At 42.4% G+C, this 27,045-nt stretch overlaps 1 protein-coding gene across 11 annotated transcripts in view; it reads right to left on the reverse strand.

Moving 5' to 3' along the window:
* Window positions 1–27,045, reverse strand: part of LOC124126572 (collagen alpha-1(IX) chain-like) — a 250,922-nt gene that overhangs the window by 50,616 nt on the left and 173,261 nt on the right. For 8 of the 11 annotated variants that reach the window (XM_048400127.1, XM_048400125.1, XM_048400134.1 and 5 more), the window contains 12 exons: window positions 24,921–24,974; window positions 24,537–24,599; window positions 22,218–22,262; window positions 20,231–20,284; window positions 19,870–19,914; window positions 18,334–18,387; window positions 17,667–17,720; window positions 17,201–17,254; window positions 17,068–17,079; window positions 15,257–15,310; window positions 11,964–12,053; window positions 10,586–10,639 (listed from right to left, as the gene is read on the reverse strand). In XM_048400127.1, the coding sequence (XP_048256084.1) occupies window positions 10,586–10,639; window positions 11,964–12,053; window positions 15,257–15,310; window positions 17,068–17,079; window positions 17,201–17,254; window positions 17,667–17,720; window positions 18,334–18,387; window positions 19,870–19,914; window positions 20,231–20,284; window positions 22,218–22,262; window positions 24,537–24,599; window positions 24,921–24,974 (633 nt within the window). The remainder of the gene's footprint in view (window positions 1–10,585; window positions 10,640–11,963; window positions 12,054–15,256; window positions 15,311–17,067; window positions 17,080–17,200; window positions 17,255–17,666; window positions 17,721–18,333; window positions 18,388–19,869; window positions 19,915–20,230; window positions 20,285–22,217; window positions 22,263–24,536; window positions 24,600–24,920; window positions 24,975–27,045) is intronic. The other 3 variants (XM_048400131.1, XM_048400129.1, XM_048400132.1) reach the window with 3 other exon arrangements.

Raw genomic sequence — 27,045 nt, forward strand, 5'->3', positions numbered from 1 at the left:
TGTTAAGATTGTACCTGCGTCTGGTATAACAGTCTCTATATTACCCCAGTGTTAAGATTGTACCTGCGTCTGGTATAACAACCTCTATATTACCCCAGTGTTAAGATTGTACCTGCGTCTGGTATAACAGCCTCTATATTACCCCTGGGCTAAGATTGTACCTGCGTCTGGTATAACAGCCTCTATATTACCCCAGTGTTAAGATTGTACCTGCGTCTGGTATAACAGTCTCTATATTACCCCAGTGTTAAGATTGTACCTGCGTCTGGTATAACAGCCTCTATATTACCCCTGGGCTAAGATTGTACCTGCGTCTGGTATAACAGCCTCTATATTACCCCTGGGCTAAGATTGTACCTGCGTCTGGTATAACAGCCTCTATATTACCCCAGTGTTAAGATTGTACCTGCGTCTGGTATAACAGTCTCTATATTACCCCAGTGTTGAGATTGTACCTGCTTCTGGTATAACAGCCTCTATATTACCCCTGGGCTAAGATTGTACCTGCGTCTGGTATAACAGCCTCTATATTACCCCAGTGTTAAGATTGTACCTGCGTCTGGTATAACAGTCTCTATATTACCCCAGTGTTAAGATTGTACCTGCGTCTGGTATAACAGCCTCTATATTACCCCTGGGCTAAGATTCTACCTGCGTCTGGTATAACAGTCTCTATATTACCCCAGTGTTAAGATTGTACCTGCGTCTGGTATAACAGCCTCTATATTACCCCTGGGCTAAGATTGTACCTGCGTCTGGTATAACAGTCTCTATATTACCCCAGTGTTAAGATTGTACATGCGTCTGGTATAACAGCCTCTATATTACCCCTGGGCTAAGATTGTACCTGCGTCTGGTATAACAGCCTCTATATTACCCCAGTGTTAAGATTGTACCTGCGTCTGGTATAACAACCTCTATATTACCCCAGGGTTAAGATTGTACATGCGTCTGGTATAACAACCTCTATATTACCCCTGGGCTAAGATTGTACCTGCGTCTGGTATAACAGTCTCTATATTACCCCAGTGTTAAGATTGTACCTGCGTCTGGTATAACAGTCTCTATATTACCCCAGTGTTAAGATTGTACCTGCGTCTGGTATAACAACCTCTATATTACCCCAGGGTTAAGATTGTACCTGCGTCTGGTATAACAGCCTCTATATTACCCCTGGGCTAAGATTGTACCTGCGTCTGGTATAACAGCCTCTATATTACCCCAGTGTTAAGATTGTACCTGCGTCTGGTATAACAGTCTCTATATTACCCCAGTGTTAAGATTGTACCTGCGTCTGGTATAACAGCCTCTATATTACCCCTGGGCTAAGATTGTACCTGCGTCTGGTATAACAGCCTCTATATTACCCCTGGGCTAAGATTGTACCTGCGTCTGGTATAACAGCCTCTATATTACCCCAGTGTTAAGATTGTACCTGCGTCTGGTATAACAGTCTCTATATTACCCCAGTGTTGAGATTGTACCTGCGTCTGGTATAACAGCCTCTATATTACCCCTGGGCTAAGATTGTACCTGCGTCTGGTATAACAGTCTCTATATTACCCCAGTGTTAAGATTGTACCTGCGTCTGGTATAACAGCCTCTATATTACCCCTGGGCCAAGATTGTACCTGCGTCTGGTATAACAGTCTCTATATTACCCCAGTGTTAAGATTGTACCTGCGTCTGGTATAACAGCCTCTATATTACCCCTGGGCTAAGATTGTACCTGCGTCTGGTATAACAGCCTCTATATTACCCCAGTGTTAAGATTGTACCTGCGTCTGGTATAACAACCTCTATATTACCCCAGGGTTAAGATTGTACATGCGTCTGGTATAACAACCTCTATATTACCCCTGGGCTAAGACTGTACCTGCGTCTGGTATAACAGTCTCTTTATTACCCCAGTGTTAAGATTGTACCTGCGTCTGGTATAACAGTCTCTATATTACCCCAGTGTTAAGATTGTACCTGCGTCTGGTATAACAGCCTCTATATTACCCCTGGGCTAAGATTGTACCTGCGTCTGGTATAACAGTCTCTATATTACCCCAGTGTTAAGATTGTACCTGCGTCTGGTATAACAGCCTCTATATTACCCCTGGGCCAAGATTGTACCTGCGTCTGGTATAACAGTCTCTATATTACCCCAGTGTTAAGATTGTACATGCGTCTGGTATAACAGCCTCTATATTACCCCTGGGCTAAGATTGTACCTGCGTCTGGTATAACAGCCTCTATATTACCCCAGTGTTAAGATTGTACCTGCGTCTGGTATAACAGTCTCTATATTACCCCAGTGTTAAGATTGTACCTGCGTCTGGTATAACAGCCTCTATATTACCCCTGGGCTAAGATTGTACCTGCGTCTGGTATAACAGCCTCTATATTACCCCTGGGCTAAGATTGTACCTGCGTCTGGTATAACAGCCTCTATATTACCCCAGTGTTAAGATTGTACCTGCGTCTGGTATAACAGTCTCTATATTACCCCAGTGTTGAGATTGTACCTGCGTCTGGTATAACAGCCTCTATATTACCCCTGGGCTAAGATTGTACCTGCGTCTGGTATAACAGTCTCTATATTACCCCAGTGTTAAGATTGTACCTGCGTCTGGTATAACAGCCTCTATATTACCCCTGGGCCAAGATTGTACCTGCGTCTGGTATAACAGTCTCTATATTACCCCAGTGTTAAGATTGTACCTGCGTCTGGTATAACAGCCTCTATATTACCCCTGGGCTAAGATTGTACCTGCGTCTGGTATAACAGCCTCTATATTACCCCAGTGTTAAGATTGTACCTGCGTCTGGTATAACAACCTCTATATTACCCCAGGGTTAAGATTGTACATGCGTCTGGTATAACAACCTCTATATTACCCCTGGGCTAAGACTGTACCTGCGTCTGGTATAACAGTCTCTTTATTACCCCAGTGTTAAGATTGTACCTGCGTCTGGTATAACAGTCTCTATATTACCCCAGTGTTAAGATTGTACCTGCGTCTGGTATAACAGCCTCTATATTACCCCTGGGCTAAGATTGTACCTGCGTCTGGTATAACAGTCTCTATATTACCCCAGTGTTAAGATTGTACCTGCGTCTGGTATAACAGCCTCTATATTACCCCTGGGCCAAGATTGTACCTGCGTCTGGTATAACAGTCTCTATATTACCCCAGTGTTAAGATTGTACATGCGTCTGGTATAACAGCCTCTATATTACCCCTGGGCTAAGATTGTACCTGCGTCTGGTATAACAGCCTCTATATTACCCCAGTGTTAAGATTGTACCTGCGTCTGGTATAACAACCTCTATATTACCCCAGGGTTAAGATTGTACCTGCGTCTGGTATAACAACCTCTATATTACCCCTGGGCTAAGATTGTACCTGCGTCTGGTATAACAGTCTCTATATTACCCCAGTGTTAAGATTGTACCTGCGTCTGGTATAACAGTCTCTATATTACCCCAGTGTTAAGATTGTACCTGCGTCTGGTATAACAACCTCTATATTACCCCAGGGTTAAGATTGTACCTGCGTCTGGTATAACAGCCTCTATATTACCCCTGGGCTAAGATTGTACCTGCGTCTGGTATAACAGCCTCTATATTACCCCAGTGTTAAGATTGTACCTGCGTCTGGTATAACAGTCTCTATATTACCCCAGTGTTAAGATTGTACCTGCGTCTGGTATAACAGCCTCTATATTACCCCTGGGCTAAGATTGTACCTGCGTCTGGTATAACAGCCTCTATATTACCCCTGGGCTAAGATTGTACCTGCGTCTGGTATAACAGCCTCTATATTACCCCAGTGTTAAGATTGTACCTGCGTCTGGTATAACAGTCTCTATATTACCCCAGTGTTGAGATTGTACCTGCGTGTGGTATAACAACCTCTATATTACCCCAGGATTAAGATTGTACCTGCGTGTGGTATAACAACCTCTATATTACCCCAGGATTAAGATTGTACCTGCGTGTGGTATTACAACCTATATATTACCCCAAGATTAAGATTGTACCTGCGTGTGGTATAACAACCTCTATATTACCCCAGGGCTGAGATTGTACCTGCGTGTGGTATAACAACCTCTATATTACCCCAGGGTTAAGATTGTACCCCCGTGTGGTATAACAACCTCTATATTACCCAAGGATTAAGATTGTACCTGCGTGTGGAATAACAACCTCTATATTACCCCAGGATTAAGATTGTACCTGCGTGTGGTATAACAACCTCTATATTACCCCAAGATTAAGATTGTACCTGCGTGTGGTATAACAACCTCTATATTACCTCAGGGTTAAGATTGTACCTGCGTCTGGTATAAAAGCATCTATATTACCCCAGTGTTAAGATTGTACCTGCGTCTGGTATAACAGTCTCTATATTACCCCAGTGTTAAGATTGTACCTGCGTCTGGTATAACAACCTCTATATTACCCCTGGGCTAAGATTGTACCTGCGTCTGGTATAACAGTCTCTATATTACCCCAGTGTTAAGATTGTACCTGCGTCTGGTATAACAGTCTCTATATTACCCCTGGGCTAAGATTGTACCTGCGTCTGGTATAACAGCCTCTATATTACCCCAGGGTTAAGATTGTACATGCGTCTGGTATAACAGTCTCTATATTACCCCTGGGCTAAGATTGTACCTGCGTCTGGTATAACAGCCTCTATATTACCCCTGGGCTAAGATTGTACCTGCTTCTGGTATAACAGCCTCTATATTACCCCAGTGTTAAGATTGTACCTGCGTCTGGTATAACAGCCTCTATATTACCCCTGGGCTAAGATTGTACATGCGTCTGGTATAACAGTCTCTATATTACCCCAGTGTTAAGATTGTACCTGCGTCTGGTATAACAGCCTCTATATTACCCCTGGGCTAAGATTGTACCTGCGTCTGGTATAACAGCCTCTATATTACCCCAGTGTTAAGATTGTACCTGCGTCTGGTATAACAGTCTCTATATTACCCCAGTGTTAAGATTGTACCTGCGTCTGGTATAACAGCCTCTATATTACCCCTGGGCTAAGATTGTACCTGCGTCTGGTATAACAGTCTCTATATTACCCCAGTGTTAAGATTGTACCTGCGTCTGGTATAACAGCCTCTATATTACCCCTGGGCTAAGATTGTACCTGCGTCTGGTATAACAGTCTCTATATTACCCCAGTGTTAAGATTGTACATGCGTCTGGTATAACAGCCTCTATATTACCCCTGGGCTAAGATTGTACCTGCGTCTGGTATAACAGCCTCTATATTACCCCAGTGTTAAGATTGTACCTGCGTCTGGTATAACAACCTCTATATTACCCCAGGGTTAAGATTGTACATGCGTCTGGTATAAGAACCTCTATATTACCCCTGGGCTAAGATTGTACCTGCGTCTGGTATAACAGTCTCTATATTACCCCAGTGTTAAGATTGTACCTGCGTCTGGTATAACAGTCTCTATATTACCCCAGTGTTAAGATTGTACCTGCGTCTGGTATAACAACCTCTATATTACCCCAGGGTTAAGATTGTACCTGCGTCTGGTATAACAGCCTCTATATTACCCCTGGGCTAAGATTGTACCTGCGTCTGGTATAACAGCCTCTATATTACCCCAGTGTTAAGATTGTACCTGCGTCTGGTATAACAGTCTCTATATTACCCCAGTGTTAAGATTGTACCTGCGTCTGGTATAACAGCCTCTATATTACCCCTGGGCTAAGATTGTACCTGCGTCTGGTATAACAGCCTCTATATTACCCCTGGGCTAAGATTGTACCTGCGTCTGGTATAACAGCCTCTATATTACCCCAGTGTTAAGATTGTACCTGCGTCTGGTATAACAGTCTCTATATTACCCCAGTGTTGAGATTGTACCTGCTTCTGGTATAACAGCCTCTATATTACCCCTGGGCTAAGATTGTACCTGCGTCTGGTATAACAGCCTCTATATTACCCCAGTGTTAAGATTGTACCTGCGTCTGGTATAACAGTCTCTATATTACCCCAGTGTTAAGATTGTACCTGCGTCTGGTATAACAGCCTCTATATTACCCCTGGGCTAAGATTCTACCTGCGTCTGGTATAACAGTCTCTATATTACCCCAGTGTTAAGATTGTACCTGCGTCTGGTATAACAGCCTCTATATTACCCCTGGGCTAAGATTGTACCTGCGTCTGGTATAACAGCCTCTATATTACCCCTGGGCTAAGATTGTACCTGCGTCTGGTATAACAGCCTCTATATTACCCCTGGGCTAAGATTGTACCTGCGTCTGGTATAACAGTCTCTATATTACCCCAGTGTTAAGATTGTACCTGCGTCTGGTATAACAGCCTCTATATTACCCCTGGGCTAAGATTGTACCTGCGTCTGGTATAACAGTCTCTATATTACCCCAGTGTTAAGATTGTACATGCGTCTGGTATAACAGCCTCTATATTACCCCTGGGCTAAGATTGTACCTGCGTCTGGTATAACAGCCTCTATATTACCCCAGTGTTAAGATTGTACCTGCGTCTGGTATAACAACCTCTATATTACCCCAGGGTTAAGATTGTACCTGCGTCTGGTATAACAACCTCTATATTACCCCTGGGCTAAGATTGTACCTGCGTCTGGTATAACAGTCTCTATATTACCCCAGTGTTAAGATTGTACCTGCGTCTGGTATAACAGTCTCTATATTACCCCAGTGTTAAGATTGTACCTGCGTCTGGTATAACAACCTCTATATTACCCCAGGGTTAAGATTGTACCTGCGTCTGGTATAACAGCCTCTATATTACCCCTGGGCTAACATTGTACCTGCGTCTGGTATAACAGCCTCTATATTACCCCAGTGTTAAGATTGTACCTGCGTCTGGTATAACAGTCTCTATATTACCCCAGTGTTAAGATTGTACCTGCGTCTGGTATAACAGCCTCTATATTACCCCTGGGCTAAGATTGTACCTGCGTCTGGTATAACAGCCTCTATATTACCCCTGGGCTAAGATTGTACCTGCGTCTGGTATAACAGCCTCTATATTACCCCAGTGTTAAGATTGTACCTGCGTCTGGTATAACAGTCTCTATATTACCCCAGTGTTGAGATTGTACCTGCGTCTGGTATAACAGCCTCTATATTACCCCTGGGCTAAGATTGTACCTGCGTCTGGTATAACAGCCTCTATATTACCCCAGTGTTAAGATTGTACCTGCGTCTGGTATAACAGTCTCTATATTACCCCAGTGTTAAGATTGTACCTGCGTCTGGTATAACAGCCTCTATATTACCCCTGGGCTAAGATTCTACCTGCGTCTGGTATAACAGTCTCTATATTACCCCAGTGTTAAGATTGTACCTGCGTCTGGTATAACAGCCTCTATATTACCCCTGGGCTAAGATTGTACCTGCGTCTGGTATAACAGTCTCTATATTACCCCAGTGTTAAGATTGTACATGCGTCTGGTATAACAGCCTCTATATTACCCCTGGGCTAAGATTGTACCTGCGTCTGGTATAACAGCCTCTATATTACCCCAGTGTTAAGATTGTACCTGCGTCTGGTATAACAACCTCTATATTACCACAGGGTTAAGATTGTACATGCGTCTGGTATAACAACCTCTATATTACCCCTGGGCTAAGATTGTACCTGCGTCTGGTATAACAGTCTCTATATTACCCCAGTGTTAAGATTGTACCTGCGTCTGGTATAACAGTCTCTATATTACCCCAGTGTTAAGATTGTACCTGCGTCTGGTATAACAACCTCTATATTACCCCAGGGTTAAGATTGTACCTGCGTCTGGTATAACAGCCTCTATATTACCCCTGGGCTAAGATTGTACCTGCGTCTGGTATAACAGCCTCTATATTACCCCAGTGTTAAGATTGTACCTGCGTCTGGTATAACAGCCTCTATATTACCCCAGTGTTAAGATTGTACCTGCGTCTGGTATAACAGTCTCTATATTACCCCTGGGCTAAGATTGTACCTGCGTCTGGTATAACAGCCTCTATATTACCCCTGGGCTAAGATTGTACCTGCGTCTGGTATAACAGCCTCTATATTACCCCAGTGTTAAGATTGTACCTGCGTCTGGTATAACAGTCTCTATATTACCCCAGTGTTGAGATTGTACCTGCGTCTGGTATAACAGCCTCTATATTACCCCTGGGCTAAGATTGTACCTGCGTCTGGTATAACAGTCTCTATATTACCCCAGTGTTAAGATTGTACCTGCGTCTGGTATAACAGCCTCTATATTACCCCTGGGCCAAGATTGTACCTGCGTCTGGTATAACAGTCTCTATATTACCCCAGTGTTAAGATTGTACCTGCGTCTGGTATAACAGCCTCTATATTACCCCTGGGCTAAGATTGTACCTGCGTCTGGTATAACAGCCTCTATATTACCCCAGTGTTAAGATTGTACCTGCGTCTGGTATAACAACCTCTATATTACCCCAGGGTTAAGATTGTACATGCGTCTGGTATAACAACCTCTATATTACCCCTGGGCTAAGACTGTACCTGCGTCTGGTATAACAGTCTCTTTATTACCCCAGTGTTAAGATTGTACCTGCGTCTGGTATAACAGTCTCTATATTACCCCAGTGTTAAGATTGTACCTGCGTCTGGTATAACAGCCTCTATATTACCCCTGGGCTAAGATTGTACCTGCGTCTGGTATAACAGTCTCTATATTACCCCAGTGTTAAGATTGTACCTGCGTCTGGTATAACAGCCTCTATATTACCCCTGGGCTAAGATTGTACCTGCGTCTGGTATAACAGCCTCTATATTACCCCAGTGTTAAGATTGTACCTGCGTCTGGTATAACAGTCTCTATATTACCCCAGTGTTAAGATTGTACCTGCGTCTGGTATAACAGTCTCTATATTACCCCAGTGTTAAGATTGTACCTGCGTCTGGTATAACAGTCTCTATATTACCCCAGTGTTAAGATTGTACCTGCGTCTGGTGTAACAACCTCTATATTACCCCTGGGCTAAGATTGTACCTGCGTCTGGTATGTACCTTGGTTTATGGAACAATTGTAGTGTGTCCAGGTAAATAATCACGTATATCACGCTTGACGTTGAAATTGCACAGGATCTAATATCATATATGTTTGTTTGTATGTTTGTTGTTTAACGCTGCACTCAGCAATATTCCAGCTATATGACGGCGGTCTGTAAATAATCGAGTCTGGACCAGACAATCCAGTGATTGACACCATGAACATCGATCCACGCACTTGGGGTACGATGACATGTATCAAACAAGTCAGCGAGCCTGATCACCCGATCCTGTTAGTCGCCTCTTTCGACAAGCATAGTCGCCTTTAACGACACGCATGGGTTGCTGAAGGTCTTATAAAAATGATAACTGGACGTTCTATCAAACTGCATTCGAATGCACGTGATCACAATCACGGGCATAGCCCCAAAGTATGTCTACATTATTATTTATCAATTGATACATGAAAACACCGATCCCACCCGTTATAACACGACGCGGGGAAGCTGCTCGTCTGTCATACAGACCCTGAAACATATATATCCAATACAGCCCATGCAAGTCTATAATGTTTGGGAAGTCCAGGTTACCGCAGTATCTGAAAATGAATAGAGTCCCTGGGCTCTTTTTTATTATAATTTAGAGAGATAAGTTAACAGCTGTTTTTTTTCTGTAAGGTATGCTCATTTCAGTGACTAGATGTAAGTCTAGGTAAGATATGTTCATTTTAGTAAATCAGATAAGAGACTAGATGTAAGTCTATGAGGTTGCATCTGTTGAAATTAAATCTGCTGCCTCAGCGATCAAGTCAACCCAGCCAGCATGTAGAGTCATTACCTCCGACATGAGGTGCACCCCCCCTCTCCAATCCCCCGCCGTGTTGGCTCAGGGGAAGCCATGTATGTACTTGTGGTCGGACAAGTTACGTTCTTGATGGGGGAGGCCATAGCCTTGAATATCTTCACACGATCGCCAGAGTGAGTGAGAAGTTATTTCAGCTTCAAACGGCTTGTGCTTGCTGGCGACATGAAGGTTTTGTAAGTGCAGAATGTGTGACACCTCTACTCTACAACGGGACATCCCCATACACCCCGGACCACATCAATGACATCCCATGACACTACCGGTCGAAAGAAAGTATACACTTTTTGATTTGACAAAATAAAATACAACCGTCATAAAAAAAAACTCCTAGGCTGAAAACAGTCACCAAAACACTGAAAACTATAGACAAAAATTAGGGTAGTTTTTTTTCGGTTAAAGCACAACTATGATACTCTTATCAAATACATTACCATCGCATAAGCATTTGTTGTTGGTTTCATATCGGCCACCATCAAACATGGGTGCACGTATACTTTCTTTTGCCCGGCATTATACTTAACCAACTGCGTCGGTACCCACGATATCATATACTGCGATATCAACGATATCACTTACGTTGACACTGCCTGACAACGTAAAGAGAATCTTTTATTCTTGTAAAAAAGGTTTTATTGAAAGGACGAAGTTTGGCATCATAGCCCTAATAATCGTGTTCTGTCCTTGATACTCACCCTTGGTCCTTTATCTCCCGGCACCCCTCGAGCTCCCGGAAGCCCTGCTGGACCCTGTCAATATTCAATTGGTAGGAGAATGAGTGTGTGCATCAGCGTCCGGGGGAGGCGGACATGCAAAGCGGTACTTACCGCGCGCTAAGTTTGCGCAGCGTTTTTTTTATGTTTGTACTGTGCTTGGTTTAAGGGTTGATCCGCTGGGACGGACGGTGGGGGAGGTAGCAGGTGCTCCGCCCGTGGGGTAGACGGCATGAGGACAGGGTGGGGCAGGTGGGAGGGAGGGTGGGGCAGGTGGGAGCGAGGGTGGGGGCAGCGCTCTAGGACATCACAGGCGGGAATTCGATGAAACGTTTCAGAATCCAGTAATAATTATGTTGGTCATTGGAGATATTACTGTCATTAAAAAGGAGGAGACATTCTATCAAATTCCGTTTTTATTTTTCTAAGCTTGGAGAAAACATTTATTTCAGTGGACAAACACTGATTTATATATTCCTCATCGTTTGGACTAGAAGAAAAATAGAATGATTGAATAATATATTAATTTATATTTGGATGGGATTTGAAGTAATATCATTCATGATAAACAAAACTACAAACGGTATATTCGTAGTCCGATATTACACCTGATAACTCAAGAGGTTGAAGCACGTGTTAATTACAGATGTCTTGCCTTGCAACGCTCGCTGTGCAGCAGTACCCGGATGTGCGTCAACTCACCTGCGCACAGAGACTGAGCGCCGCCACTGAGCTTCAGTGATCAGACTCGCTCTGGAATACTGGGGACAACAGGCAACAAAATGGGTCATCAATATACGTGTATAGCATGAACAACCGGTAGAGGCGTCTTGACGCGATGTGCGCTTGCTAGAGGTAGGCTCCATTTTTGAAACTAAAGAAATGACTGAGGTCAGATCAAGAATAATTCCATAAACAGAGCCAAGCAATTTGTCTAACTCTTTGCAACGCATGCGCATTCAGAACGCTTCCGCCGGAAACAAGTACTACTCCTCTGATTTCTGTGCGTTAAAAGTCAATCGTCTGAAAGACTCAAATCAATATGCGCTTGGAAAATAAGGATGTCGCGAGCGCAAAATATATGAAGGATATTACTTATAGATATACCACCAGTACACAGGCGAATCTAATATGTCTAAAAGCGACTGGACGAAAGTAAATGGAAAGGCGTGTTGAGGGAAAATATGAGTGACCCTCTCCCATATAGGTGTATGACTCTCATACTTCATTATTGTTGGGAAAGTATGGAATTTGAAAAAAGGATTTGACGAAAGGAGAGTGCATGTCTAGACTATGGCGTGTGAGGAAGAGCATCCCCCGGGTCGACAGCATACATGCAAAAAAACCAATGGAGTAGTACTTGAAACTTCTTGATAAGATCCTCCCATACCGCTTTCCCCTCCTGCGGCTCCGACAGCAGACCGGGAATCCCAGGCGGACCTGGGGGCCCCTGAAACATGACATATCACACAGTTACCTCCCCTGAAACAGAATGTCAAAAGTTATCTCCCTTAGACTGTTGCGGTTTTTCAAGCGCTTGCTTTGCACGACTACGTCTGGAGCCTTATCGTCAGCAGCATGTGGCGTAAGTAACTCATATAACGCTGCTGAATGTTGCATTTAAATAATGATAAAGGGGAGCTTACCTCAAGGATGACGTAAAGAAAAGAAAATACATGCATTTAAACTGACTTCCTCATAGCAAACAGACGTCGGTGTTTTCAATGCGCTAATGCTCGTATCGTTCGTTTCTATTCATTTAACTCATTTATTTCATTAACTTCAACATAACACTATTAGCAGTTCTACTACTGCCAGTCAAGAAGTTTGTACTGGGATGTTAGTGTATTATACAACATATAATGTTAGTTCCCCTTGCACATCGGTACATGTGGTTATGTTAATTGTTGGACAAGTGTTACGATCCGATGTGAATTGGTGTGTCATGCAGCAAGGAGTTATGCCAGTAATAGTGTATGCGTCTTGCAGCGGAGTCGTCCTGGGATGCACATCGGGTGCACATTGAGAAGCTCATGCATCTATATACAGATACTATATACACATAGACACAGGACACTGGCAGAGGTCAGGGGTTGTCATATTCCCCGCACTCCACGTGTGGGGTGGGGTTCCCTGCTGCACGGTCACCGCTGTTCGTCGGACTCAAGAGTCGCCATGAACTCGAGACCTATGTCGCCACAAAACGTAAAGTTGAAGCTGAAGATCCAGGGCAGGTGAGCCAGGTGTTTGTGTGACACATCGTACAGCGTGACGTATAAAAAAATATGTTATAGTGTATAAACAATGTATAGTAAAGCGTGACGAACCAGTGTAAGCGTGTCTTAATATATATTATAGTGTGACGTATAAACAATGTATAGTAAAGCGTGACGAACCAGTGTACGCGTGTCTTAATATATATTATAGTGTGACGTATAAACAATGTATAGTAAAGTGTGACGAACCAGTGTCCGCGTGTCTTAATATATATTATAGTGTGACGTATTAACAATGGATAGTAAAGTGTGACGAACCATTGTCCGCATGTCTTAATATATATTATAGTGTGACGTATAAACAATGTATAATACAGTGTGACGAACCAGTGTGCGCGTGTCTTAATATATATTATGGTGTGACGTATAAACAATGTATAGTAAAGTGTGACGAACCAGTGTACGCGTGTCTTAATATATATTATAGTGTGACGTATTAACAATGTATAGTAAAGAGTGACGAACCAGTGTACGCGTGTCTTAATATATATTATAGTGTGACGTATAAACAATGTATAATACAGTGTGAGGAACCAGTGTGCGCGTGTCTTAATATATATTATAGTCTGACGTATAAACAATGTATAGTAAAGTGTGACGAACCAGTGTACGCGGGTCTTGATATATATTATAGTGTGACGTATAAACAATGTATAGTAAAGTGTGACGAACCAGTGTACGCGTGTCTTAATATATATTATAGTGTGACGTATAAACAATGTATAATACAGTGTGATGTATTAACAATATACAAGTATATTATATATAATATATACAACAGTATATGGTATAGAGTGATATATAAACAATATATGATATAGTGTGATATATAAACAATATATGGTATAGTGTGACGTATTAACAATATATGATATAGCGTGATATACCAGTCGACACGTGTATAAACAATATATTACATAGTGGTGCGTCCTAATCTTCACGAGTATTAACAATAATTAGTATGGTGTGACGTAACAGTCTACGCATGTATTAACAATATATACCGCATTTCATCTATTAAACGCCGGAATTCTAATCGGTGTGTACTAATACGTGTGTATTTACATAGATTTAGCCAGACGTCCAGACTACGTATGTATTAACTGTATATATAGAGAGAGCGACGTACAAGCGTGTACGTGTATATATTAACAGTATATAGTTAGCGTGACGTACTAGTATATATCTAGATGGACTGTTTATAGCATAAGATGTAGTATTTCATGTGTGGGAACGATATAGCATAGCGTCACGTACCAGTCTACGCGTGTAAAACAATATAGCTTCACGTACACCAAAATGTTATTGACTTCATACAGAGCAAAGCATGACGTGCAGGTGTATTGATTATATTTAGCATAGCGTGACCTGTCAGTAACCACGTGCAGGTGTTTTAAGGATATATAGAATAGCGTGACGTATCCATATATATTCAAACGTGACATTGTGTATAACAGTACCGAGTTCTGACAATACGAAGCAACATGGCAACCAGTGCTGGTGTTTTGACTATATATAGCATAGCGTGACGTACCACTGTGCGCGTGATGACCATATATAGTAATGCGTGACAAGGTTGCCTCCCAGCAGATAGTGGTATTCAACCATCACCTAACTCGTTCTTTACGTTAGAAACAGAGGGGCATGAGGGGATGGACCATTTGGAATGGTTTCCATTTTTTAAAAGAAAATGTGTTTTTCAGGTTAGAGACATTTCGATGAAGTGTCCGGAACGTGATCTATTTGCTGAGCGGCAGATGGTTATATCTTCCAGGGAAGGCGGTATAAGGAGCACTGTGAGGAGCTCTATGTAGAAGCGGTGTGAGGAGCTGCATGAGGAGCGGTAGGAGGAGCATCGTGATGAGCTGTATGAGGATGGGTGTGAAGAGCTGTATGAGGAGCTGCATTAGGAGTGGTGTGAGGAGCGGTGTGAGGAGCTGTATGTAGAAGCGGTGTGAGGAGCGATGTGAGGTGTTGTATGTAGTAGCGGTGTGAGCAGCTGTATGCAAAAGCGATGTGAGGAGCTGTATGTAGTAGCGGTATGAGGAGCTGTATCAGGAGCTGTATGAAGAAGCGGTGTGAGGAGCGATGTGAGGAACGATGTGAGGAGTTGTATGTAGAAGCGGTATGAGGAGCGATGTGAGGAGTTGTATGTAGAAGCGGTGTGAGGAGCTGTATGAGGAGCGGTGTGAGGAGCTGCATGAGAAGCGGTGTGAGGAGCTGCACGAGGAGCGGCGTGAGGAGCTGTATGTGGAAGCGGTGTGAGGAACAGTGTGAGGAGCAGTATGAGACGTGGCACGACGTGCAGCTACGGCTGAGATATGCGGCCCCGCCATGCGCCGTGGAGCGGTTGGTACTCGTCGACAGACGGACATACCGGGTCGCCACGGTTGCCTTTCTGTCCCAGTTGACCCTGGTCTCCCTGCGGGCCCTGTAGCGAATAAGAAATATTAGCCGAAAGGAAACACATGTTTCAAACACATCTAATTAATGTGCTGTACATGCACGTGGAAGTATGTTGCAGGCCATGCGTAGAGAACTTCAGTATGACATAAGTCAAAACATCAACATCAATTATATAACATCAACATTGTTTGAAGCTTTACGTCTTCATTCAGCAATCTCTTCCGTCAGTAAAACAGAATGAAATGTCAAATCAGCAGTAACTATATAGATATTACCATTTTAACATTTCAATGAAACCAGTAATATACCAGCAATATACTACTACAAAAAATTAAGGATCACCCGATTCTTTCATATTACTATAGTTAATCAGAAGTCAAATGGCAGATTAACTATAGTAATATGAAAGAATCTATGATCCATAATTTTTTTTAGTAGTACAGCCGGCTATAAGCTGAAACGGGGTGTTTTCTGTTTTATTACTTTATGTTCACGGCATGAAAAACAAATGGCATGCGATCTTGTTAGTTGGACCAAATAAATGCAAATCAAATAAAAAGAAGATTCTTAAAACCTAGTTTGTCTACAAGCATTAGATATCTAGTGTTCTAAATTGCTTTCAAATGCTCCACTGAATTAAATGTATTAGCAACACATTATTCCCGTAAAAGTAACACGTTCAGAAAAAATGATGACTTGTTAGCACGGAAAGAAGCAATTCTACCTGGTCAGTTCCTGACTATCTAGACTTGTCAAACAGACTGAGCCCAACTTGTAGGATGAATCACGAACCAGAGCCCTGCGTCTGTGAACCCCCTGCTTCTGCAGCTAAACTTTTTTTAAATAATATTCTGGATATGCCTTATTCTCAACCTGGCTATTCCCTATATGCCTTATTCTCAACCTGCCTATTCCCTATATGCCTTATTCTCAACCTGGCTATTCCCTATATGCCTTATTCTCAACCTGCCTATTCCCTATATGCCTTATTCTCAACCTGCCTATTCCCTATATGCCTTATTCTCAACCTGGCTATTCCCTATATGCCTTATTCTCAACCTGGCTATTCCCTATATGCCTTATTCTCAACCTGCCTATTCCCTATATGCCTTATTCTCAACCTGCCTATTCCCTATATGCCTTATTCTCAACCTGCCTATTCCCTATATCCCTTATTCCCAACGTCACTATTCCCGATATGCCTTATTCCCAACCTGCCTATTCCCGATATGCCTTATTCTCAACCTGCCTATTCCCTATATGCCTTATTCCCAACCTGCCTATTCCCTATATGCCTTATTCTCAACCTGCCTTTTCCCGATATGCCTTATTCCCAACCTGCCTATTCCCTATATGCCTTATTCCCAACCTGCCTATTCTCTATATGCCTTATTCCCAACCTGCCTATTCCCGATATGCCTTATTCTCAACCTGCCTATTCCAGATATGCCTTATTCCCAACGTCACTAGTCCCGATATGTTCATTTTCAATATGCGTTACTCCCTATATGCCTTATTCCTCACAGATATATAGTGACGCGGCCACAGGATATCGGTTAGTATCGGTGTAACGGTACGCCCTGGCAGGAGACAGATTGTGAAGTCGCCCGCAGTCAGAGACCACTCAAGCCTTTCCTTACGTCGTTTCAAACTTTACGCTTCCTGAGAATTGGGCCTACCGAAAGGCATGACGGGTAGAAGTGAATCATTAGTGGCATCACGTGTCAGTCATTAGTAAAACTACTGACATTCAATTATTTCAACAATAATTACTCATCTTACCATCGGGTCGACCTAAAACATAAACGAGATTGTCACCGACTCAGTTTGAACTTGGCAATAAACTCTTGAAGAAAGTCTAAACGGTTCACCGTTGAACGTCCTGGCGTGTACACTGTTAAACTCATTCCCTTACCGTCGGCCCTGGCGGTCCCCGCAAACCATTGCGCCCTCTGTTGCCTGGCGTTCCCTGTGAGGGGAGATAATCAAAACACGGTGTTAAAAATATTCGTCATACGAACTAATACAATAGCAAAGTGACACATCAAACTACATTTAAAATGAAACCATTTTAATATTCTTTGTTAAATGTTTGATCTTTGCTCTTCTTATTGACTTCATTACTATACCAGGTATATGCATATGTAATGCTTATTCAAGGACTGATTAATTGATCGTCTGAATCGTCTAGAGAGTGAAACAAGGGCAATAACTCGCACTCGCACATACATTAGTCAAACAGCTGTATTGGTTGTTAAAAGACATGCTGTTATTCAGTATTATTCAGAGACAGATGTTAAACTATCTAAACAGAGATAAGAGTTTCTTGTGGCCACGCTGATCCTCTCACTGGAGCCCGTGAGGGATAAAACTTTTCCCACCCGCTCTCCCTTCGGTCCCAGAATTCCTTGTTTTCCAGTGCGTCCTTGTTCGCCCTGAAATGAAGCGGACGTAAAAGTATAGCACGGGCACATGCGGGCGACTGCTGCAGGTAATGGGTGTCGACCAACAGCTCTTTGGTCGGTAATATTGTAACTTCACAGCAGTCTGTTGTCACCAATATCTATATATACAGACATAACGCTGCAACCTGTTTCTTTGTTTTTAACGCCGCACTCAGCAATATTCCAGCTATATGACGGCGGTCTGTAAATAATCGAGTCTGGACCAGACAATCCAGTGATTTACATCATGAGCATCGATCAACGCAATTGGGATCGATGACATGCATCAACCAGGTCAGCGAGCCTGACCACCCGATCCCGTTAGTCGCCCCTTACGACAAGCATAGTCGCCTTTTACGGCAAGCATGGGTTGCTGAAGACCTATTCTACCCCGGATCTTCACGGGTCCGCTGCGACCTGTACTCACTTTTATCATAACTATTATTTAGTGACCTTTAGTGAGCAATCTTATCTATGTCACAATATTCTGTATGTAATATTTTGTTATTATATTCTGCAGCACTCAATGGTACTTTAAGGGTGTCAGCGTACGTGTGTAAGCAGTACAGTGGATATCTCGAACGAGGACAGGTTAAACCTTTACCGTCAAGCCATCAGCACCGTCCTTTCCCGTAGGACCGCGATCACCCCGCTCACCCTGTTGACATAGCAACACAAACAGTTGGCATAGCAACACAAACAGTAGATATAGCAACACACAAGGGTGTACATACAGATATATTTCCAGGTAATGGGGAAAGACTTTGCAGTGAAAACTGTAGATGAAACGAGTTTATAATATTTGATTGAATAATGACTTGTTAAGTTGCATGCAAATATTGTTCAGGTATTATTATTGTTATTATTATTATTATTATTATTATTATTATAAAACCATTATGAATACCTTGACTACATACAGAATTATTTTATGAAAGGTGATATGTTAGAAAAAGTGCAACGGAGTGAACTTTCACGTGGTCTGCATGACGACAAATTGTAACAGTACCTTCTGTTTAGTCACAATGACCGCTTTATACGGGTTCCTCGGCCAATGTTTCTACACATATAACTCGGCCATAACGGTAACAGGACTACCTTACCCTGTACCGTCCTGTACTTGTTTAACGGGATTATTATTGCTAAACGTTCATTTGGTTCTTTATGATTTTAAGTATAGCGGGGTCATAATTACGATGTATAACGGGGTCATAATTGCGATGTATAACGGAGTCGTAATTGCGATGTATAACGGGGTCATTATTACGATGTATAACGGGGTCATAATTATGATGTATAACCATGATAATGGGGTCATAATTACGATGTATAACGGGGTCATAATTGCGATGTATAACGGGGTCATAATTACTATGCATAACGGGGTCATTACCACGATGTATAACGGGGTCATAATTATGATGTATAGCGGGGTCATGATTATGATGTATAGCGGGGTCATTTCTAGGTTGAAACGAGGTCATAATTACAATATTTCTAACGGGGTCATTACTACAAAGTATAACAAGGTCATAATTATTGTGTATAATGGGGTCATTACTACGATGTATAACGGGGTAATAAAATTACGATATATAACGGGGTCATTATTACGATGTATAACGAGGTATTAATTACTATACATAACGGGGTCATAATTACGACGTATAACGAGGTCATTAATTACTACGATGTATAACGATGTCATTATTACGATATATAACAATGTCATTATAACGATATGTATAAATGGGGTCATAATGACGATATTTAAAGTGAGTGAGTGAGAATGGTTTTACGCCACTTTTAGCAATATCTCAGCAATATCACGGCGGGGGACACCAGAAATGGGCTTCACACGTTGTACCCATGTCGGGAATCGAACCCGACGTGACGTACGAACGCTTTAACCACTAGGATATTTATAACTGAGTCATCATAACGATATATATAACGGAGTAATTATGATGCCATGTATAACGGGGTCATAATTACGACATGTATACCCGGGTCATTATTAAACTATGTAGAACGATGGCATTACTAGGGTATGTACAGCAAGGCCCCTGTTATTACTGGTATGCAAGGGAACGTGATGAACACACCAAACAAACGTTGCGGATTGACGTACTACCCTTACCTTCGTCCCTTTCGATCCATCAGTGCCGTATTCACCTTTAGACCCCTGGAATGGTCAGGTCACAGATATCGGTAGTGTTATTATAGTCAAGGAACATCACAGAAATACAGTGTACGTAAATTTCAATTCTAGTGCACTCAAAACTTATACAAACACAGCTATTTATAACCAAAGTATACAATAAATACTACCCGCTTTACCAACCGATTTCTATTAAGTATACTACCTATTTTCATTGTTGTGTACTACCCATCTTCTACCCGTTATTCTACCCATTTTCTACACAGTATACTACCTGCCCACTACCCAAGTAACATTACTTGTAATTGATATAACATTAATAGTACTTGTGCACACACACCTTAAGGCCTCTCTCCCCTCTCGCTCCGGGAACACCTTGCGGACCCACTGGACCCTGAAATTAGACGTGATAACCATGTGATAATCATGTGATAACCATGTGATAACAATCTGATGACCTACACACCACTGCTATGTTCTCACACACACCGCATCATTACACATAACTGATATGGTTTCATACACATCATTACACATCACTGATATGTTTTCATATACACCGCATCATTACACATCACTGATATGTTCTCATATACACCGCATCATTACACATCACTGATATGTTCTCATATACATCGCATCATTACACATCACTGATATGTTTTCATATACACCGCATCATTACACATCACTGATATGTTTTCATATACACCGCATCATTACACATCACTGATATGTTCTCAAATACACCGCATCATTACACATCACTGATATGTTCTCATATACACCGAATCTTTACACATCACTGATATGTTTTCATATACACCGCATCATTACACATCACTGATATGTTTTTACACACACCGCATCATTACACATCACTGATATGTTCTCATAGACACCGCATCTTTACACATCACTGATATGTTTTCATATACACCGCATCATTACACATCACAGATATGTTTTCATATACACCGCATCATTACACATCACTGATATGTTTTCATATACACCGCATCATTACACATCACTGATATGTTCTCATATACACCGCATCATTACACATCACTGATATGTTTTCATATACACCGCATCATTACACATCACTGGTATGTTCTCATTTATATACACCGCATCTTTACACATCACTGATATGTTTTCATATACACCGCATCATTACACATCACTGATATGTTTTCTTAAAACCGCATCATTACACATCACTGATATGTTTTCATATACACCGCATCATTACACATCACTGATATGTTCTCATATACACCGCATCATTACACATCACTGATATGTTCTCATATACACCGCATCATTACACATCACTGATATGTTTTCATATACACAGCATCATTACACATCACTGATATGTTCTCATATACACCGCATCATTACACATCACTGATATGTTTTCATATACACCGCATCATTACACATCAATGATATGTTCTCATATACACCGCATCATTACACATCACTGATATGTTCTCATATACATCGCATCATTACACATCACTGATATATTTTCATATACACCGCATCATTACACATCACTGATATGTTTTTACACACACCGCATCATTACACATCACTGATATGTTCTCATATACACCGCATCATTACACATCACTGATATGTTTTTACACACACCGCATCATTACACATCACTGATATGTTCTCATATACACCGCATCATTACACATCACTGATATGTTTTCATATACACCGCATCATTACACATCACTGATATGTTTTCATAAACACCGCATCATTACACATCACTGATATGTTCTCATATACACCGCATCATTACACATCACTGATATGTTTTCATATACACCGCATCATTACACATCACTGATATGTTCTCATATACACCGCATCATTACACATCACTGATATGTTCTCATATACACCGCATCTTTACACATCACTGATATGTTTTCATATACACCGCATCATTACACATCACTGATATGTTTTTACACACACCGCATCATTACACATCACTGATATGTTTTCATATACACCGCATCATTACACATCACTGATATGTTCTCATATACACCGCATCATTACACATCACTGATATGTTCTCATATACACCGCATCATTACACATAACTGATATGTTTTCACACACACCGCATCATTACACATCACTGATATGTTTTCATATACACCGCATCATTACACATCACTGATATTTTTTCATAAACACCGCATCATTACACATAACTGATGGCGTTATACTGAGGTGACCGGATCCATAGTTTGGCTAATAGTATCTTATACAAAGGGGAGATAACTCACGGGCACTGGTTTAATGTCGTTGGATGTGATTTCCCCCGGAGTGCCCTGTAACGAAACGGAAAATGAGGATCAACTGTAACAGCAATGAGGATTTTATGTTCGCTTCATTTTGTTTAAACATATTTCTATTTCATCACATACATTTAGAATCAAATGGGGATTGGTAAACAAGTAACAATGCTTATATAAATACCGCTCCCGAGGATTATATGGCATTGCGATAAATGACTTACTAAAAGATTACATTTAAACACTTCTGCTTCATTTATCACGAATCCCTCAAAATACGCGCACTGTGTGTATTCGTCAGCATATTAGGGATGTTTCCGTCGTTCGGAGTGTGACACAGGCAGAAATCTCAGGGTCAGGTTGAGATCAGGCGCGTTTTGCATTGTGTCATTGTTCTACTCTTGTTGACACATCGAATGCTGATTGCGCTTTTCCTGAGATCCCTGATTCTGATACTGTTGGACAGCGAGAAGATATCTCACAATAAACTGCGCCAGCCGTCTGATCAGGACCAAAACAATAAACACTTCCTTGAAGTCAGTACAACAAATATATTGTCCTTTGATTTTTTGTTCAAACAGAAGCTCCCTCTGGTAGTGGTGGTACTGCAGCTAGTTGTCTGGCAAACATTATCATACCAAATGGCAAGAATTAAACGATTTAAAAGCGCTCCTACTTTTGTAGGTTTAAACACCTCTGTGTGTATGTGTGATGGCAGGATCGTTTGAAGACAACTGGTTTAAATGTGGGGGTGGTTGCGTTTAGTTGTGTTAAACGATGAAGGATGCCACGAGGGTGGCCGGCGAATGAAACTGGTTGTGACATGAAAGAAGTGTGCTGCAAATCAGTGTTGCAGGCCGAGTTATCAAGCGCAGTGCATCATGGGAAGTATCTCGCGACTTAGATTGAACATGAATGAGAGACATGGGGTTCTGGTGACCTAATCTGATCTGAACGAGAGACATGGGGTACTGGTGACCTGATCTGAACACGAATGAGAGACATGGGGTACTGGTGACCTGATCTGAACCCGAATGAGAGACATGGGGTACTGGTGACCTAATCTGATCTGAACCCGAATGAGAGACTTGGGACACTGGTGACCTGATCTGATCTGAACCCGAATGAGAGACATGGGGTACTGGTGACCTGATCTGAACAGGAATGAGAGACATGGGGTACTGGTGACCTGATCTGAACCCGAATGAGTGACATGGGGTACTGGTGACCTGATCTGATCTGAACACGAATGAGAGACATGGGGTTCTGGTGACCTGATCTGAACAGGAATGAGAGACATGGGGTACTGGTGACCTGATCTGAACAGGAATGAGAGACATGGGGCACTGGTGACCTAATCTGATCTGAACAGGAATGAGAGACATGGGGCACTGGTGACCTAATCTGATCTGAACAGGAGTGAGAGACATGGGGTACTGGTGACCTGATCTGAACAGGAATGAGAGACATGGGGTACTGGTGACCTGATCTGAACAGGAATGAGAGACATGGGGTACTGGTGACCTAATCTGATCTGAACACGAATGGGAGACATGGGGTACTGGTGACCTGATCTGAACACGAATGAGAGACATGGGGTACTGGTGACCTAATCTGAACACGAATGAGAGACATGGGGTACTGGTGACCTAATCTGAACTGTACCCGAATGAGAGACATGGGGTACTGGTGACCTGATCTGAACCCGAATGAGAGACATGGGGTACTGGTGACCTAATCTGATCTGAACCCGAATGAGAGACTTGGGGTACTGGTGACCTAATCTGATCTGAACACGAATGAGAGACATGGGGTACTGGTGACCTGATCTGAACACGAATGAGAGACATGGGGTACTGGTGACCTGATCTGAACCCGAATGAGAGACATGGGGTACTGGTGACCTAATCTGATCTGAACACGAATGAGAGACATGGGGTACTGGTGACCTGATCTGAACACGAATGAGAGACATGGGGTACTGGTGACCTAATCTGATTTGAACACGAATGAGAGACATGGGGTACTGGTGACCTAATCTGATCTGATCAAGAATGATAGACATGCATGAAGTACTGGCGACCTACTCTGATATTTACGACAAGACAAACATTGAGTGTTGGCGACCTACTCTGATATTTACAAGACAAACATTGAGTGTTGGCGACCTACTCTGATATTTACGACAAGACAGACATTGAGTGCTGGCGACCTATTTAGTCATGATCCCCATGGGGAGACAAGCATGGGTATTCAGAACCTTTTTCTCTAAATTGCCACTGAGAGACAAGCATGCATATTGGTACTCACCGGTTGCCCTGGCAACCCAGGGGGACCGGGGGGTCCTGGAACTCCCGGATCACCGGCCGCACCCTGGTGCAGAATACAATGAACAATGAATAAGTCACACGACACATCTACACAGAAACATCTCTACATCTCTCCGTGCGAAATACACTCCATCAGAAGCGCTCGTAAAAGATCCACACGCTCATGAGCAACAGCATCGCTTGGTTAAATGTATCTCCGTAGTTCATGGCACATTATCAGATATTATTATTGAAAACTATTTTCGTATTGGTATTTATCAGCTACCAGGCAGGTGTGGCCATGGCCGTTAACTAGAGATGCAGTTTATGGCAGCTGTGGCCATGGCCGTTAACTAGAGATGCAGTTTATGGCAGCTGTTCTCACCGGATATCCCCTCGCTCCTTGCTCTCCATCAGTCCCCATCTTCCCTGGCTCGCCCTGCACACACAGAAGTGGGACATTATACAACACCTCGACTGTTTGTCGACACATTAAGCCAGATCTAACGACATTTTTTACACATTAGAGAATGCACAGTGCTTTATGTCTAAACACGCTGGTAAATATCAAGCTTGAAGAACACCTACAAGGAGCTAATTAGTACGTATTTTTTAGATCACTACGATAAATCGAGTTAATCAGTGGATTCTAGATCTCGAGGTTTATTTAAATTTCAAATAATTCTTCCACTTGAAACAAACTCAAACTGAGGCTGCTGAAAGACGTATTTCATTCCACACTTGAATTGTTTATTTTCTCGAGGTGTAAGTTGTCGTGATAGGGCCGGTGTCACGCGGGCGTCCACTGCAATTGTTCCTCTCAAGTGCTGCACGGAGCTTGGCGATAAACCGACCACTTCAAATTCTCGAGGTATCGAAGGGAGATAACTCTGTACATCTCGCGCGACATCAAAGCACATAGCCATTTTGAAGTTATCAAGGTTAAGCTACACAAGGACAAAACTGAGACTTGTAAAAGGCCACAGCATCCTCAGAGAGTGGGCGGCTTAACACAATACATGGGGATATAATTGTATCAAAACGTTTCTCAACACTGTGGCGGTGAATCAGACATAGCCTCTGTGCTTTCTTCATATTGTCAGTATGATAGAGAACCATTTCGCCTACGATTGCAAAGTATTTTAATTTAACTAATTTAACTGACCACACCCACAGCATCTATCGGCGCTCCACTAAATTTGACATCAATTTTTTCACAAGATCGTCCCATCTATATCTGATTCGAAAATCGTTTCGAACGTGTAATGTGAAGGAATAGCGACCTTTTCGTCAAAAGATTTCGAGGGGAGGATTTTCAGATTTTGTTTCTTTGTTGTTTAACGTTGCACTATATTCCAGCCATATATGACAGCGGTCTGTAAATAATCGAGTCTGGACCAGACTATCCAGTGATTGACATCACGAACATCGATCCATGCAATTAGGATACGAAGACATGCATCAACCAAGTCAGCGAGCCTGACCACCCGATCCCGTTAGTCGCCTCTTACGACAAGTTGGGTTGCTGAAGACCTATTCTACCCCGGGTCTTCACGGGTTCTCATGGTCTCAATATATCCTGTCCAGTAATTGGGACTCGTGGTCTGAATATAGCCGAGCCAAAGGTCGCGACACAAGGCCTAACTATTGCCATGCGGGAATCTGAAACCCCACACCTACTCTAGGTAACTGAATGAAAGACATTTATAACAACTGGGAGCCTGAGTTAGCCTAGTTCTGTATTAACCAGACATTCGGCCCAGATCCGTCTGCATACGCCATGTCCTAAACACGAACAGGTGCCGCGTAATGAATGACGCGGTGGTAGCCCTACATCCCACCGTTGGTCACCACATGACAGTGGCAGGATATCAACAAGTTCTGCAATTCATATCCCATACAAGATGGCCGCCATGGCACGTGCAGCCAACAGCACGTGAAGGTGATGTGAATATACACAAAGACAAAAGCACGTGTTTTGGCGAACCCCGCCCAGTACACGGGTGTTTAAGGTGCGCCAGTATGCGAACCACCGCTGACAGAGGAGGTATAGATATCTCGAGGACTGAGGAACGGCTCATGTTCACTGTGTCCACGCGAACCATGTGAACCCGCACAGCGGTGAACCCGCCATTGCACATGTAACGCTGTTATCAGCACGTCTGGGCTATTCTGAGGCAGATCTGTCAAGAATTATCTGAACATTATTTCATGTGTTGGCAATTTAAAGTTTGCAAAATAACAAGTGGATCGGCATATTCCAAATTTCCGCAACCGCATAAAATTACAATAATTCGTACTTTCTCCACTGTTGTTGTTTCATATGCTGAAATGCTTTGATGTAAAAAGTTATAAATTATCCTGATAAAATTCATTACACAATAAGGCGCCGGGGCATTCGAATCTAAAACAGTAGTGTAATGTATATAGCGATGATAATTCATTCCATATCGAGACGGAATTGCTCCGCCAGAATGTGTACACGTTCTCTATATATAGAGCAGGGAAAC

This window comes from Haliotis rufescens, unplaced genomic scaffold, assembly GCF_023055435.1.
Source record: "Haliotis rufescens isolate VD_foot unplaced genomic scaffold, xgHalRufe1.0.p SCAF_2, whole genome shotgun sequence".
In the NCBI taxonomy this organism is placed as follows: domain Eukaryota; kingdom Metazoa; phylum Mollusca; class Gastropoda; order Lepetellida; family Haliotidae; genus Haliotis; species Haliotis rufescens.